The following is a 17,820-nucleotide window of genomic DNA, read 5'->3' on the forward strand; positions in this document are numbered from 1 at the left end:
AGGAGAGGACCAGCGGCATGTTAGGCACGGCCGACTGTCCGGCTCGTGCTCTGTGTTCCTGGAGAGGTTCACTCGAGCACATCCTCAGCAGCACTGGGGGAGGGTCAATATCTCTGGTGCCATGACCAGGTGCCGAAGGCAATTGCGGAAGTCATCTCAAAATCCGTAGCGTACAAGAACGCCAACAAGGCGGGAGGAACACCATCTCCGTCGGGGTTGGAGAGCAGCGCCAGTCACAAGTCCCAGTCCCCGTCGGACTGGGAACTGACAGTAGACTGGGGCAAGCATCTCACGTTTCCGGACCATCTCGCGACAATATCATTGGGGCCAGACATTGCACTTTCGTCTGTATCTTCAAGGCAACTGACAGTTCCAACGGAAGACTGCATCGAGAAGACAAACAAGCAAGTTTTGTTCGACGAGCAGTGCCCTCCGTTCACTGTGCGCAACATCCCAAAATGTAAGCGTGACATATTTCCCAGCTGGATTTGAATGGCAGTCACTCGTCTCAGGAAAACACCCCATCCTGGGAATTCTACGCCCCTGCAGACTTCAATGAGTCACGCCCCCCAAGCCCTCGGTAGGCGTGTTAGAAGTCATTACGGGAGAATCGGCAGATCAAGCCAGGCGTCTCAAATAGAGACCTGCGCACCAACGGGAGAATATAGCCCTCAAAGACCTGGGGGGCAGGAGCAAAGCGTCTAGACCGGGAACCAGCACTGACGTACTGAATCCCGGTCTGACGCCAGCATCCCCCCCATAAGCCATTTTCTTTGTGTGACTCATCAGCTCCACAATGAATAAAAACATGAATTTAAAAGAATATAACGCTCGGTTTAAATCCCATGATGCAGTGGAAACTGTATTTAATTAAAGTATCATCCCTTTACAGTATTTCACGGCATGTACATGCACAGCAATGTCGAAGTGTACTGTAATATATGTTCCCAGCATGCATTGTAATATTCATGGCTCCACAGTGTTTAAGCATTTCGGTGTAAATCACAAGACGCGTATGCGTGTAAGAGACACGCTCAAGAAAATACGATAATACGAGAAAGAGAATGATCATAAAAATCTATTGTGTAGAAATACTGCGCCCTAACAATGTGGCACCGTTGCAGGAAAGCCTTGTCGCATATGCTTCTACTGGAAACGTGTGCGGGTTTGCTACTAGCAGCGTATTTCCACTGGAGGGAGCTGAGCTCATTGTAGAGGTCAAGAGACAGGAGCCAATTTCTGCTTTCACAAAAGATCACCAGGTTCAGGTCAGCTAATCAACTAGTATTGATCAAGTCATGATTCACAGCGGGTGCATGACTCCAGAATCCGATTCAGGCTACTCGCCTCGCAATTTTTTGATTTCTTATTTTTAACAAATTATTGTAAAAACCCTACGAAATGTCGAACAGTGTGTCTTTGATTGGTAATAATGAACATATTTCTCAATTGATCGCTCTGTGATCATCAAAAATGAGCAAACGAACAGTGTTAAAGGTAAAAAAAATGAAAAATTGGATCCAACTCTGTTTTGTCGATCTCACTAGCATGTGTCCCCGATGTCGCTGCCAGTGCTCACCGTTAACAGCGATTTCTACAACATTGAGGCGTATCGCGCTTTTCACTTGGCGGACAAGGCCACTTACACAGTGGAAACGGGGGGGAGCTCTGAGGGACTATTCGTTTAGCCGTGACCAGTCTCTACCTGTGCTTATTCTCCCCAGTAATAAGCTTTGGGCTCGGCTCCCACCGGAGAGTTTGGTTGACAATCTGACAATGTTATCTCAAGATAAATGGGTTATGGGTTGGAGGTGGCGGGAGAGGAGAGAGAAAGCGACTTGACTTCTCAGTCTGGTGATGTTTTGATAGAGGATGCGTTTACCCTGCAGGTGGAAGGTCGAGATTGTCTGCGAACAGAGCACTTTTGCACCGTACCTTTGCCTCTGTCTGTGTGTGTGTGTGTGTGTGTGTGTGTGTGCATTACAATCTGATTGCTTTATTAAGAGGCAGATTCGCAAAGACAGATCACAGCGCCACCAGCGAGCCCGGAGACACCTGGGGGAAAGGTCACAAAATCAAGATTAGGATGATGGACACTGGTGATCGGGACAAACATATCAGCCTGTATAATAGACCATTTAAGTAATAACTGAGCCTGTCTCTCACTTACTTTTAGTACTTAACTTCACCTGCACACGCACGCACAAACAGGGCAGTGCCTTTCACCAAGCCAGACCTCGTTCAGCCTTTAATTCCCCAGATAAACAGACCTTTCTCTGATCCTGACACTGCACGTTATCGGAAACGCCGGTCAGCCACGGTGGCGGAAATTAGGCCTCTGAATGTCAAACGTGTTACATTTGATTAAGTTAATTAGAGGCCGAGTGTACACGGAAGGACGGCAAACGTTATGGGGAAGCAATTGAGGGTCACCCGCAGAAAAAAGCGTTCAGCGTTTCGTCTTTAGCTCTTCAACAGTCAATACGACAGTGGTCCTGAAGTGCAAAACGCAACAGCAAATTAAAAACCCAACAACAAATCACTAAACACAACAGCAAATAGCACAACATAATACAATGTTTACTTACATGGTGAGTGTAGGTAAACCTCTCACTGCAACCATACCTAATACAATATATAGCGGCCTCTCGGACAAGAATGTGGGTAGGCTGGTGTGCACGTGCGCTCGCTTTCACCTTTCCCACTGAACTGCTATCGTACTGTCACATACTTGAGCTCGACTATGTCAAATATACCGGGGGGAGCTACAAAAGCCGCACAGTGCTCCTGCACACAGACACATGAAAGCAAGCCAGTGATCAATGCTTCTGCAGAGCGTTATTCATTGATCGACAGCGAACAGAGCGATGGATCTAATGGCAATTGTTCATTACATTGCTATTTCACGGTTTTGGTTACTTTGCAGGCTTCTGTGTTTCATTCGGCCGAACGTTGCAGGGAGCGAAGGCCTCGGGGATATATCGTCTGCTCCCCGCTTCGGCGTTGTCATGCTAGTTGCCGATGATTTGCCTCGTGTCGTTCGAGACTTTGAAAGATGGGAAACGTGTTCGACCGTCTCGGGAGATGACAGAATGTGGGAAAAGAATGGCGTTCTGTCTTGATCGAGCGGAATGTTCAAAGTTACCTTTTAGTCCTCGCGTTTTCTGAAATCGTTTATTGCAGTCACTGTTACATGCAAGTTTTAGAATGTTTGAATGTTTTCACTGTGGCGGAAGTAAGACTTTAATATGGCTTCCATGTTGCGCAACACTGCGGATCGGTGTTTCTGTTTCCTCACCCGTTTTTACACGAGAAAACTCTCACGCCACACCGCCAAACAAAACATGTCTCAAAAAGTAAATGTCCGTAAATAATGATGATTTTGTCTCATTACTCGCATATTGACAGCTGTTTAATTGAACAAAAAGGCTTATTGTGTCGTACGAAGGGCCACACTTGGACACCAGGTTTGTCGTACCTTCCGCCATCCCACGGAAGAGCGTTTCATTATTCTGCCTTTCACTTTGCGTTGCCGGCACAGATAGATGAACAAAGATAATAATTGCAATCCTAATTTAAGTGAAATAGAATCATGTCCCGTGGCACCACTGACGATCTTTCATGGCACACGTGGGAGCGGAATCACCCATTGTTGGTCATCGCTGCTCCAGATACTTTGTCCAACACATTCAAGCGAGCTCCTCCGAGCAAGCCGAATGCTATTTCATGGGCAAATTCTTTACTGATACTCAGGGGTTGAAAGATTTTTTTTTAGCCCACGTTTCAAAAATATATGAAGTGTTCACACCATCACAAAGGCAATCACCGTGGTGATTCCCTCCATACAGAACGGAGACCTCTGGGCGTGACAGCAGCCATGAATTATACACAAACGCACCTTTTTGGCTCATACGTGAACACACAGCGCACACAGTGCAGAGCTGCACGGGCAACCTGTGATGCATTATTTCTCGAGCCTTCAATGTGAGAGTCACAGGTGAGTCCTGGACGCTTTTATCACAGCGCGGCTGTCCGGCCTGCCGCCGAGCTGGCTGGCCGCCGCCTCATCCGTCCCCGGGTCGAAATTGCCAATAACGAGGGTTTCATATAGATCGCCCCCGACGGGCGCTGGCGACCTGTCGTGCGGACCGTGATTCCTTGCTCTCAGAGAGAAGAAGAGGGACAAATAACAGAGTGAATCTCATCAAATCTATCTTGCCTTACCCCGCCCCCACCTCACAGCTTTCCGTCTTTGTCCGCACACACACACGTCCGGTTTACACTCTCCGGGTCATAAAGCGCCAAGCTGCGGAATATACTGGACAAGCGCAGGCCTGAGCTTTCACGTTCCCTCTCCTGAGGTAGTGAATCAAACTAATGGCACAAAGACATGGAGACAGAGGATCGGGAGGGATCGAACAGGCCCCGAAATGCGCTTCGCTTGACATTTTCAACTTTTCTAACGCACGAACAACAACCACGCCCGCACAATTGAATGACTACGACGGAATGTTAGGGTGAGTCACTGACGGTGTAGTGGTTAACTCAGCTGACTGACAGCTTGGGCTCGATTCCCATTCAGTAAGGGTGTGACGACGGGCGGGAACGGTCTCTCTATATGCACGTGCCCTTTCATTGACTGGCAACTCGTCGTCCAAGGTATCGTCTTTCACACTAAGTCCGCTCCCCCGTGACTCGAAGCCGGATAAGCGGTATGAAAACAAATTGGATTTCAAAAATAAAAGTCAAAAAATAGGTCAAGGCGGCACGGTGGGCGACGGGTTAGAGCGTCCGCCTCTCAGTTGTGAGGACCGGGGTTCGATCCCCGGCCCCGCCTGTGTGGAGTTTGCGTGCTCTCCCCGTGCCTGCGTGGCTTTTCTCCGGGCGCTCCGGTTTCCTCCCGCATCCCAAAAACATGCATGCTAGGTTAATTGTGAATGTGAGTGCAAATGGTTGTTTGTTTCTATGTGCCCTGCGATTGGCTGGCGACCAGTTCAGGGTGTACCCCGCCTCCTGCCCGATGCTGGCTGGGATGGGCACCGGATGGAGAAGCGGCTCAGAAAATGGACGGATGGATGGAAAAAGGTCCAATAAGAGGAAAAAGTTGCATCATTGCTCAAAATAAAAACAGTTGTGATGTTACAATAAAAATATGCAATCCAATAGTTTGCCTACATTTGTGTGAATTTAAAATATATAGTACTGCTACACTAAATATCATACCATCACTTTTCTAAAAGACACAGTACATATTGTTGTTTAAAACTTCCCAGACAAAACGATGTGAGAGCCCAAAGGAGAGGCCAGTTTCTCATTTCTTTGAAAGACCCGCAGTGCCCCCTGCTGGTCAAGGAGAAAGCAACAATGAGAGTCACAAGTGGTGTGCAGCTTGCACACAGAGGATGAAACTTCCTGTGGTGTGTGTGCGTGAGCGTGTGTGTGTGTGTGTGTGTGGTTGTGTGTGTGTGTGTGTGAGAGAGAGAGAGAGAGAGAGAGACTATGCGTATGTTTCTGATAGCGAGAGACTTATGCGTATGTTTCCCACGTCATGTGGGTCCGGCCTGGTTCTTCTGAATGGCGGGAATGAGAGACGCCGAGTGAGCGTGAGAGCTCGAGAGGAACCTGCGTGGCCAGTGGGCAACTCCAATAAAAGACAATCTGACTTTTCAGAAGCTATCACCATCAAGATCCTCCCACCGAGGTCGTTTGTCTCTGGGGGACACGGATGACGACGGGTAAAGGAGGAAGATATTCCGAGCAGTAATTAATAGTTTTAAGTGGCTGCCGCTCGCTGCTTGGCTGGGAGGCAGTCGCTGGATCTGCGGTTGCGGTTAGCTGGTACCGTGTCTCCCCCAGCGTGCGCCGCGGCCTCCTGGCTGGCTTGGCACGAGGACGACACGGAGAAACTGCCTTTCGTCGCTCGTTTGTTTGTCTCCGGGGCCTCTCGGAAGGCCTCGAGATGCTCGCTTTTCGGCGTAATTCCTAATATTGGATTGTAGAATAGAATCCGATTTTTGGAGGAATTTTCTTTTTTTACGTTGTGACAATAATATCGTATTTTTGTGTAAAAAAAAAAAAAAAAAAAGGAGAGAATGATTGTATTTGTACAAGAGTCAAATCAGAATACTCCAAGAGCAAAACTTTTATGAAAGTAGAATCTCCTCATCTTACAAGAATGAGAAGGTTCAATGTTCAGAAGGGGGAGGGGTCAATCACGCGTTGCAAATATCATCAAACATCACACTGTCAGGTTTTGGGAGACGAAGAAATATTTGACTCCACTTGTCACACTGACGTGTTTCACAGAATTCTGAATGCAATTCTAAATAAATCAACATTTTATGATTTAAAAAAAATCATAAAATGATTTCATAGTCTTACAAGTCTGAAGATGCAAGCCATGATACATTACACATGACAAGATAGGTAATGTGTTTAACAGAATTTTGATTATAGCATTTCACAATGCTTCAATATTGTATCCTGGACAAATCCCCTTTTTTGTACATACATACAAACTGCTGCTATTTTTATTACATTATGTATTACTTGCTTGTTCATGCAGTTACCATAAATGTACTATATTCTGTTAAATTTCCGGCTGAGGACACAAGCGAAGGTTATTTTTCATACATTTGCTTCTGTACAAACGTAACGAAAGAGAACCAAATAACGCCCGTACCCGATACCGTCACACTGGGGATGTGAGCCCGAGCCAACACCGCGACCGATTTGACCGACGGTGCATATTGTGGGGCTCCGGACCAGGGAAAAGGAGGACGTATCCGGCAGGATTGAGGCCTGGCCTGGGAAGCCCCACGGCGCTCCGGGCGACCCCTGCCTTAGATTTTCCTACTCATTTGACCCCTGTATTGTGTATCGCCGCCGTCAAAACTCCCACAGGCTACAGTTAGTCGTGGGCGCTGGGGATCGTCGTCCTCAGTCCGCCTGAGTACAGACAGGAAGTGGCAGCTCGGAGGCATTTAGTTAAAGGAGATGCACTGGAATGCTGGAGGCGTACGCTCATGGAAGGCCTGGCAGGGTAAAAGTGAAGAAAGCACACACACAAAAAAGGGGGACGTTGGGAGGAGGAGAAAAAACATGGGGCGATTTAGCCTTGCCTCGTTGTATGGCATCTCATCATTTACGATCGTCTGTGTGCTCATTTCTATAATTCATCTCTTTACCAGGATACGCTTTCTCAACAAACTGGCTTTCAAAATATCATCTGTTCGTTTATATTAGCTGTATGGATGCAGTGGAAACCAAACTCACATCTGCATGAGCGTGAAGGTGATTTAGCTATCGTATTCACTTGAGCTTGCCATTTGATCATTGTTTCTATACATTTTTTTGTTTTTTAAATAACTAAATAATAATCACAATAATATTCACTCATGTAGGTCAAATATAGCGGCCGAGTGGTTAGAGCGTCTGCTTCCCGGTTCTGAGGTTTGGTTTGGTGTTCAAATCTCGCCATTTTTTTTTTTGGTGGAGTTTGCATGTTATCCAAACGTATGCATGGTTTTTCGCCAGTTAATCTGGCTTCCTCCCTAAATGTTATAGTAAGCGACTATACCATTATGCCCAGTCTAAACATGACTAGTCATACACACTTCTGACATACATTTACATTGAATTATGTGTTATTAGTAGTCATTCGTGCTGTGACCCCAGTTAGGAAAAGCTGCACGTAAAATGGATAAATGGATAAATGGATAAATGGATGGGGTGTCAACCTCATTTTTGTTACCAGCCACATTGTAGTTGCAGTTTCCCTCAGCGGGCCGCTATGACTGTGAACCCATTACAATGTATGATCACTTCATATTACATATACAAAAAAAAAAAAAGCAGCGCGATAACTAGCTTTGAAATCAGATGCCAGTAAAACGTTGTAAGTTCAGCTATTATTCAGTTTATTTTGAAAGGTGAATTGGTAACCGAAAATACTTGCAATACATCAACGTTATTTTCGGTATTTGACCAAGAAATATGAAGTCGACGCGCATGATTTTCTTTCGTGGGCCTCATAAAAGGAATGTGGCGGGCCAGGTCTGGCCTGCGGGCCTTGTCTTTGACACACAGGTGTGATCCATGTGAAGACATTGATCATATTAAGGATTTCTCACAATAATTGTCCACTCTCATTGAACTCGGTAGGAAACCGATACAAATTCATATGCAACACTTTATTGCTGTGTATCTCTGCAAGGATTTAGGTTTTCAAATGGTCATTTCTCCAAAATTCCGAGGAAATCACAATGGCCCATCAACTGTGAGCTATTCTTTGAAGCGGGCCTGCAGGCTGCGTGTGATCCTCGGGGGGCTACCAGCGAGGATCACGATGAAGGCAACGCTTGTCGCTCTCACGTGTGCACACGTGCACACACCTGGACACTGCGTAGTTAATAAGGCCACCCTTGACTGACAGGTGACATTTCATCATGGGGACATCATAGAGGCACGGTGCAAATTGACCCAGACATGACACGCGCCAGGTCACACCGCAGACGCAGACAGACAGAACAAGTCAACTTTGCTGCAGGACTTAAGACTGAAACTCCGGACCCTCCTCACAGTCATTTTGGATTCCTTTTGACCGCGAATCCTTGCAGAGATCTTCAAACAGAACAGACACGCTCGTCGAGTCGGAACGCTTTTCTTTTTTTTTTTCTTTTTTTTGGATCAGTTCACTATCTTTGGAGATATTGAAAGACTCTCCTATTTAGTGTTGAATGATACCAACATACTGAAGGTCGATTTTGTGGTCACTGGTCAGAGAAAGTCAAAACAGGGCTCAATTTGCAGTGAGAATCGAAAGCAGTCATTCTCAACCAGTGGGTCTCGACCCAACATAGGTGGGTCGCGGACAGGTAGTAATTTAGAGTCTCCAATCAACCTACCCCGCATATTTTGGGATGTGGGAGGAAACCGGAGGAGCCGGAGAAAACCCATGCAGGCACGGGGAGAACGTGAAAACTCCACACGGGCGGGGGCCGGGATTTGAACCCCGCCGCTCAGAACTGTGAGGCAGACATGCTCACCACCATGCCGCCATCAGCGGTGTTATTGCTGGGGAAAATATAAAATGTGTCATTCACTGGCTGTTCAAAAATATGTTTAAAATGAAGTAAAAATTATATATATATATATATATATATATCTGTAACCGTTCATATGTGAAGCTTTATAACATTATTTTATACTCTTTCTGTCCATCTGCCTGACTGCTTGACCCCCCTCTCTCTCTCTCTCTCTCTCTCTCTCTCTCTCTCTCTCTCTCTCTCTCTCTCTCTCTCTCGCTCTCTCTGTTACTAACTCTCTATCTCGCTCTCATTCTCTCTGTATCTAAATATCAATTGTACAGGCCATAGCGTAGAGTGGCACAATAAGAACAGCATTTCGTCACTGACGCAATAAAACGAAGGCTCTTTCTTGTTTTACAATTGGTCAAATAGGCAACCATTCAAAGACCGGTAGGCGGGTTCAGGGAGCAAACAGCCAATCGTGTATTAAGAAGGTGACGTCACCAACTGCAAGAAACATGGCGTTGCGCGAGCTATCGTCACTCGAGAAATATTTAGGACTGAAAAAGCCCAACAAGTACAGTAGCCGAGGAGACAAAAAGGTGACAAACCCGTACATATGGTGTTTAAAAGCTTCGCTTTCTTTTAAACGTGACGGCTAAAACGCTGCGGAGATGAAGGTAATGCTAAGCTAGCCATGTGTTTGGTTATAAATTTACAGCTGGAACATTAGTTGACAGTATAGTAATTGACGTTTTTAATTCATTTGACATGAAAAGATACTATTTTATCTTCGCCAGGTGTTCATTTACTGAGCACAACAGAAAACGCTACATGCTTGTAAATTGAATCTGACACAGGGTGAGCTGTCACTGTGAAACAGGCGGTGTGTGTGTGTGTGTGTTAGAACACACGTTACGGTGGGTGTGGCCACCCAGATTTCTATCCTTATGGTGGGGGATTTAAAAAAAAAAAAAAAAAAAAAAAACCAGCACAGTGAGAATGGTTAAATGCCGTAAGGAATGTAATTTGGTATGGACCTGAAAAATCCTATCAGTTCTTTAAAACTGGAGGACATTATTGACCTACCTTCTTCCAGTGCCCTGTGCTACAGAATAACAATGGTCCTCCCCTGGTGGGCCTGGTTACCATCGCCCGGCACCTGGTGAAAGAGGCCAAGTGTCCTGAGATGCTGGGTGAAACCGCAGAGGACAGAGCAGTGGTGCATCAGTGGCTCGAATACAGAGTGAGCAAGCTGGACGGCTGTAGCAAGGACGACAGCAGAGCTATACTGAAGGTGAGCGCTTTGAAATAATGAATATCCTGGGAGCGATGTAGGATTGTTGTTTTACTGGGGCTCCTCCATTTACGACTGAGTTCCGTTCCTACAGCAGCGATGTAACCCATGTTTGTATGCAAGTCTGAAAGCACGAACCGACAGTAACACAGTAGAAAAGTCGTAAAACACAAAATATTTAATGAAAAACAACCAGTGCACGTCATCGTAAATCAAGTTCAAGCTCAAATGGATCTGTAAAAGAGCCACTCTTCAACAACAAAGGGTTTGAAGTCAGCAAAAGATAACCACTTAATGTTTTCTATTTTATTTTTTCCAGTGCAAAGGGCTCTCACATAAATATTATTCAAAGACGGCACAAACCTGCTGAACAACAAACCAACTTTAAGTGAAAGAACTCATTTGGTGCATTTTCACACTGTTCTGAGGACCGGGGTTCAAATCCTGGCCTTGCCTGTGTGGAGTTTGCATGTTCTCCCCGTGCCTGGGTGGGTTTTCTCCGGGCACTCAGGTTTCCTCCCACATCCCAAAAACAGGCGCGCTAGGTTCATTGACGACTCTAAATTGCCCGTAGCTGTGAATGTGAGTGCGAATGGTTGTTTGTTTATACGCGCCCTGCGATTGGCTGGCGTCCAGTTCGGGTGTACCCCGCCTCTTGCCCGAAGATGGCTTTTAACAACATTCAACAAACGTTTGGGAACTGAGGACACGAATTGTTGAAGCTTTGTAGGTGGAATTCTTTCCCATTCTTGCTCGATGTACAGCTTCAGCCGTTCAACGGTCCGGGGTCTCCGTTGTCGTATTCTACGCTTCATAATGCGCCACACGTTTTCAATGGGAGACGGGTCTGGACCGCAGGCAGGCCCGTCGAGTACCAGCACTCTTTTACGACGAAGCCACGCTGTTGTAACACGTGCAGAATATGGTTTGGCATTGTCTTGCTTAAATAAGCAGGGGCGTCCATGAAAAAGACGTTGCTTGCTTCCCTAACATGAGGAATAGTTGTGATTACCGGTAACGATTGTGATTACAATACTGATCAAAATAATTTGGATTATCATTTTGGCTATAATCGTGCAGCTCTACTACTCCTTCAAAGTGTCAATATCACAAGTGTTCTGTCAATTGACTGTCTGTTGTCGTACTCGAGCGGCTCCAACTACCGGAGGAAAATTCCTTGTGTGTTTTTTGGACATACTTGGCAAATAAAGAGGATTCTGATTCTGATATATTAGCCAGAGCGGTGTGTACATACAGACTGGCTGACGACACATCCGCTACAAACGGTATTTTCATATTTAAAGTGTGTATATAAAGTGTATAAGTCTCGGGAAAATTCCATGCTCCACGATTTACAACTCGCCTCATATTTCCATAAATCGCACCCTGTTGTTTGCACTCTATTTCCCTGGTTACGCATTGTCAGAAGTCTGGATGAGAGAATGCACGTAGATGGAAGGTGCTTAAGCCCAGCTGCGTAAAATAAGGAATTAAGTGCGAAAAGGAGACTATTGCCCTTAATACAGTCCGTGGTGAGGTCTCAGTAGTTTTGAGTGGTGTTATGCAAAGAGTTTTTGTGACTCATGGTGTTGTTGGACCAAATTCTTGCATAAAAGGCTCATGTCAGTGTAAAAGCCTTCGCAGTATTGATGTTACTCGAAAAGCAATTCCTCTGAGAGGTGCCTCAGCGTTCCCCTCTCATTTAGTTTGGCCAAAAGTACAGACTGTGTGTGTGTGTGTGTGTGTGTGTGTGTGTGTGTCTTGGGAAGGCACACGCGACAGCAATGCAGACTGATGTATGGCCTTTCAGTGACATGGCCCCTCATGACAGAGAAAAATGCCTTAATGTGCCCAACGCCAGTCAGCGTGAAATGGATCGCCAGCCACGGGTCTGCTGGACACTCAGCGCCTCTTGGCACTGTCCTGTCAGCATGAAGCGCGTATGTATGTGCGCACTTCTCACAGTGACACACACGGTTGTTGCATGTCGGCAAAGTCACGCTGGGCGGCAGCATGTTATCTGGACAGGCCTCTTAAATATTTTAATGGCGCCGCTTACAGAAGGAAGTCGCCCTGAGCGGCTCAGCTCTGGTGCCCAGTGCTCCCTCACCACCACAGCTGTCTTGCTGTGGCCATAACGCCCTTCTTTCAAACACCAGTCATCCTCCATGAAATGGATCACAGCGACAAACTGCACCAAATGTGCACCACATTTTTTCAAAAACCTTTTCACCCCCGGATGCAAACAGGAAACTCCTAGCTTTTCATACAGACTGTCACTGTGACACTGTGACAACAAGAAGGTCAAACGGTTTTCTCACTTGAATCTAAAGTTACCCACCTTTCCTACCTTAATTGAGATGACTGTTTCACGAGGCAGTCTGCGTGTTCCTGCACAAATGCACAGAAACATACAAAGGTGCATGCAATTAAAAACCAAAATGTGTACGATAGCTAGCTAACGCTGCGGGTGTATGGTTAGCAAAGCAAACATTATGTACAAGGGAAGCACGAATAAGACTCAGAAAGGTGGCCCGGGAGTTCTGAAAATTAAACATAGTTCTCTCAAACCATCATTGGTTTTAAAGGCATAAACAAACACAATCACTTCCCATCAGGAGGTCTACTTGTCACAGGTTACTGAAAGAGTTTAAAGTTGTTGAACGTTTTTTGTTGAGTCCTAGCCCCATTTCATGATTTCCATCAAAGCTGTTTTATCAAAAGATAAAAGAGATCATGACAACTACAAGAACAAAGTAAAGTAAACAACCGCATATGTTTTGAATTCCCTGCGGAGCGAAGCAAGGTGTGCAATTGGAATTATCGTCTGTTTTTTCTGATGGTGACTTGGCCCCCTTTTAGATTAAATGCCTTTGCACATGTCAAATTCTCCTGGACCTTGGAAATTCATCCTTAATCATCTTCAGTGTACTCAGTTCTTAGTTCCATTTGTGTTTGCTGCAAAAATGAACAACTTTACTTTTCTAACCTATATGCTGGGCGGAGGCAACCGGGGAGCACCGCCTCTCCTCCAATGCTTGACTGGGCTTCAGCTCCATGGCTGTAGGCTACAACAAGCAAGGATGTGATGGTGGAAGTCTGCAGTCTTCATGCCTTGTTTGGCATCAGCCACTTTTGCCGCACAATAACTCCATTTGCCCCCAAGATGCTCAGTGTGCATGGCGAGAGTTCCCTTCGCGTGGCGTACAAGTGCTAAAGACGGTCCCCCTCCCCTGGGACCAGCACTTCCGTGCGCGACTTTGGCATCAGAAATGCAAATGACGCCACCCAAGTTTAGACAGCTTCATTAGATATGCAAAGTGAGAGTTGGAGTCATTTGGCAGTGGTAAACAAACAGCCTGTTTAGTGTGGCATCTGTGCTAAGTCGCCAGTTATGGACTAGGGACGACATACCCCCTGAGGATTCACATTGTTGTCTCCCTTATATTACACATGCGAGCGAGGAGCCACTTCGCGCACACAGCCAGATATATAGGTTAATGGACCTGCTGTCATGCTCCCATTTTCACTTCTCAAATAGATGGCTAACATACAAGAAATGTTCTAAACTTCTTATTGGTTGATTTCACTTTATTTTATTTTGAAGTCAATTTGTCACTTGACTTCCCAATACTTGACGTTCAAGAATTCAAGAACGTTCAAGAATTTAGTAGAAAATTGCATTAAAAAAAAATAAAGCACTCCTTTGTGTGACGATACGATACGATAAGACAACCGCTGCAAACAATAAACAATGTAAACATGCAAAGCTGTGCTTTTTTTGCCACATTATTAATTGGCTGTATAAAATCCATAAAGGAACCCAAAACCTCTGTTTGTACTAATTACAATGCCATTAATAGTGATTTAACCCTGACTTTGGGAGGATGGTGGGATCAAGGGGGCCCCTTAAATGCGTAACGTCCAAAAGTCCTTGATTATGCAAAAAAAAAAAAAAATGCTCAGAGGTCTCAAAAATGTCACTGTAAACAATGTTGCTGTTTCATTTGTAAAATACAAAATACATAAAATTGATATTTTGCATAGCATAATGGAGTTTAGCATGACTGGCACGATTTGCAGAAGAAAATGATCTCATGTTGAATCCATATGCCTAATTATTGAATCGTAAATTGTCTTAGATTTGAAGCGGCTTTAAAAAGGAAATGATTAAATCTTAAATGTTGCTCCCTCAAACATGCAGATAGTCTGATGATCACACAACTCTTTATAATGCATTGAATGTGTGTGTTTTGTTTTGATTTTTTCGGCTCTTCCAGGACCTGAACCTCTACTTGCAAGACAAAGTTTGCATGGCCGGCGACCACTTCACCTTAGCAGATGTGCTAATGTACAATGGAATTCACCCACTAATAGTGAGTTACCTTTTACTTGTGTATAGTTGTTGAATGTTTGTTCAAGCTATCATTCTATCAGCATAACTGACCAGCTTGTCACGCAAAATTAGTCATGAAGTCATTCACTGTTCATACCATATCACTTCGCTGGAAATGAAGTCCTGGAACAGGGACATCAAAAGTTGATAGTTTTTAGGATTAAAAAAAGTAAAGAGAAGAGTAGTCAAGAGTAAGAGGAGATCCCGTAAGGAGATGTCAGTGTGTTTAGCATAGACGAAAGGTCAGCTTCGCCACCAGGCACGGCGTCACTTTGGTTTGGACTCAGTGTTCCTTTTAACCTCGGGGACATTGAGTCCCGCCACTCGATTCGTAAATGTTCACTTCACGCACAACAAGATTTCACAATCATTAAAACCGACTGATAGTTCTAGGCAACGATTTTGTCAGCTTCCAAATTCCATTTAATTAGATCCCAAATAGTATTTTCCAAGGACACACTGATTTTATTGGGCTATGATTCATCCGCTGCAGTTTGCAACCTGCTTTTGTGCCGCAATGACCTCTCCCTGGCACTTGTGTGACCTTCGCCAACCATATTATTACATGTTAATGACACACAGTCTCGGTAAAGACCTGATCTTCGTCTCTCACCCAGGTGGACTTGACTTTCCAGGAGAAGGAGCAGTACATGAATGTGACGCGATGGTTCGACCACATCCAGCATCGCGCTGGCATCCGACACCACCTCCCCCGAGTAGTTGTACTCAGGAACAAAATTTACACATGTAAACACCACTGAGGCCCTTAGATGCACCAAAAGTCTTATTTCCTCCTCCAAAATGATGTGGAATGACCGCAGGCCCCATCAATGTCAGGATTCCTGGTTTAGATCTTTCTTGCCACAATAGACCTTTTTTTTTTTTTTTAAACCAACATTATGACCGACATGACAGTTGTTGAAGAACAGGTACTTAAGCTATCACATGATTGCTTCCAAATAATAAACTAGGTCACCTCCCACTTGTCTCTTAGTATCGGTTGCATCATTGACTGTTGGCATCCTGACACCCCTTTTTACACTATAAGATGGGTGAATCTGCAGACATAAACAGTGCAGCAGTATAATTGGTGTTGTTTGTTTGTTGGAGATTGTATGTGTTTTTGTAAAGGTAAACTTCTGACTTAATAAAAAAAGGTGTTCTCATCGATAAAGTAAAGAATTTGTCATTTAACAGTGTTCGCTCAAAATGTCCCAACAGCCTAAAACCCGCATGGTACCTACTGTGATCGATGCGGCTCTGCAGCCTATTGACGCTTTGTTGGTAAAAAGTAGGACGACAACCTACTATTTATACTACCTAGTGCCCCGGGGTTCCAAGCGTGCCAAACTGAGATCATGTGGTCCTCGCTGCGTCATTGTAATGTTTGCGACTGCACGACTAAAAATGACAATAAGCGCACATGCTAACATTAGCTTACGGAGGGCTAGTGTAGTCGGCCTGCCTCACGGGGAGGGAGTTCAAATCTCATCTAAGGCCTCTTGCCTGGAGTTTTCATGTTGTCCACATGCTTGTGTGCGTTTTACCTATTCCTCCCACATTACACAAACATGTTATGGAAGTCTAAATTGGCCTTAGGTGTGAAAGTGAGCACGAATGTTCGTCCATATTATGTACCCCACAATTGACTGGCGACCAGTCCATGGTGTGCCGGCCGGTCTCCCTGCCTGTGTGTGCGCCGCGTGACCGCATCCCAGCGCTCTGCCCCACTTCCTCACCACCAGTCATGTGGGCAGCGGCAGCAAGCAGTCGCGCATCAGCCCCAGAGGAAAGAGATCAGACCGAGGCGCTGCTCAAGTCCCAATAAGCACCACTGTTGATGCTTGAGGCCAGGCAGAGGGCAACGGGCTCACCAGCTGCCACACAGCCAGCCAGCCGAGACCTGAGCCTGGGTCCCCCTTGGGCGACAGTCAGCCACTGTGTGTCACTTCAGACCTAACACTACCACAGGGGGCTTCTCGGGAGAGAAGGACGAAGGAGGAAGGCAGACAGCCATTGAGAGAGCAGAAAAGAGCGCCCAGTAGGCCGAGAGTGCTTTTTAGGATGTGAACAATGATCCGTGCCCCCAGAAGGTGTTCTCCACTTTCACTATTGGAACCTTGAACAGACATGAGGGTGAGAGTTATCATCTGCAAAGGTGATGTATTTGTGAGCGTTGATTTGCAAGTGAACTGTAGTTTAAAAAAAAAAAAAAAAGATACTGAGCATTTTCTGAAAGGGTTCGTTTGCTAATTTGTGTTTCTTACAAGTGCAGTGACTATGCCCTCTTGTCGTCACCCCGGCAACGACACATCAACACATCAAAAGAGCTCATGACACACACGACCCTGCGATGTAATTCAGTGTGTACTTTTTTCTCACAATTTGTCTTACGTAAATCAGAAGAGGATTGTTGTTCAAAAAAGATTTGTGTTTGCGGTAAAGTGTTATGAAGATGTAAGGAGGGGGGGAATGGCTTGCAGTCATCCAGGCAGCCCTTGTGACTAGATGGGGCTGTTTGTGGTGTTGGGAGCCATTAAAGACGCCTTTGTCTTCTCGCTTGTTTTAACATTTAGTTGGAATGCTGCGCTGTCAAGACTGCTCGCCGCAAAAGTTGCCCCTGGACATATTTTCGAAATTAATTTGTTTCTAACGATGCCATGATTCCTTGTTTCGCTTTAGCATTCATAATGTGGTCAACAGAAAATGTAAAAGTGAATTGCAAAACCATTTTTCAACGAGTTAAGGTAAGCAAATTTTTTTTTAAGCAGTGTGTTAAAAAATGTTTAGTTGGAAAACCATTTGGCATCTGAACAATAATGAATATTGTACTCTGAAATAAGAAAGATAATAGTACATTTGAATATGTACAATGCATTTTCCGCATCGCTTGAAAGAGGAAACAAACCAAATTATATATATATAAAAAAAAAAAAAAAAGGGGGTTGAGGGTAAATAAAAAAAATCTATCCATTTTCTTCTGCTTATCTGAGGTCGGGTCGCGGGGGGCCGTAGCTTTGGCAGGGAAGCCCAGACTTCCCTCTCCCCAGTCACTTCATCCAGCTCTTCCGGGGGGATCCCGAGGTGTTCCCACACCA

General features: G+C 45.3%; 1 protein-coding gene across 2 annotated transcripts; it reads left to right on the forward strand.

Annotated features, from left to right (window-relative positions):
• Window positions 1-9,531: 9,531 nt before the first annotated feature.
• eef1e1 (eukaryotic translation elongation factor 1 epsilon 1) lies at window positions 9,532-15,890 on the forward strand. 2 transcript variants are annotated; one of them, XM_061666351.1, is made up of 5 exons: window positions 9,532-9,631; window positions 10,129-10,326; window positions 12,096-12,266; window positions 14,607-14,702; window positions 15,340-15,890. In XM_061666351.1, the coding sequence occupies exons 1-5, from the start codon at window positions 9,548-9,550 to the stop codon at window positions 15,481-15,483; spliced, it is 693 nt and encodes a 230-aa protein (XP_061522335.1). In that variant the 5' UTR covers window positions 9,532-9,547; the 3' UTR covers window positions 15,484-15,890. The 2 variants fall into 2 exon arrangements, with proteins under 2 accessions (XP_061522335.1, XP_061522336.1); XM_061666352.1 differs by lacking the exon at window positions 12,096-12,266.
• Window positions 15,891-17,820: the final 1,930 nt, after the last annotated feature.

Source organism: Phycodurus eques, chromosome 21 (assembly GCF_024500275.1).
Source record: "Phycodurus eques isolate BA_2022a chromosome 21, UOR_Pequ_1.1, whole genome shotgun sequence".
In the NCBI taxonomy this organism is placed as follows: domain Eukaryota; kingdom Metazoa; phylum Chordata; class Actinopteri; order Syngnathiformes; family Syngnathidae; genus Phycodurus; species Phycodurus eques.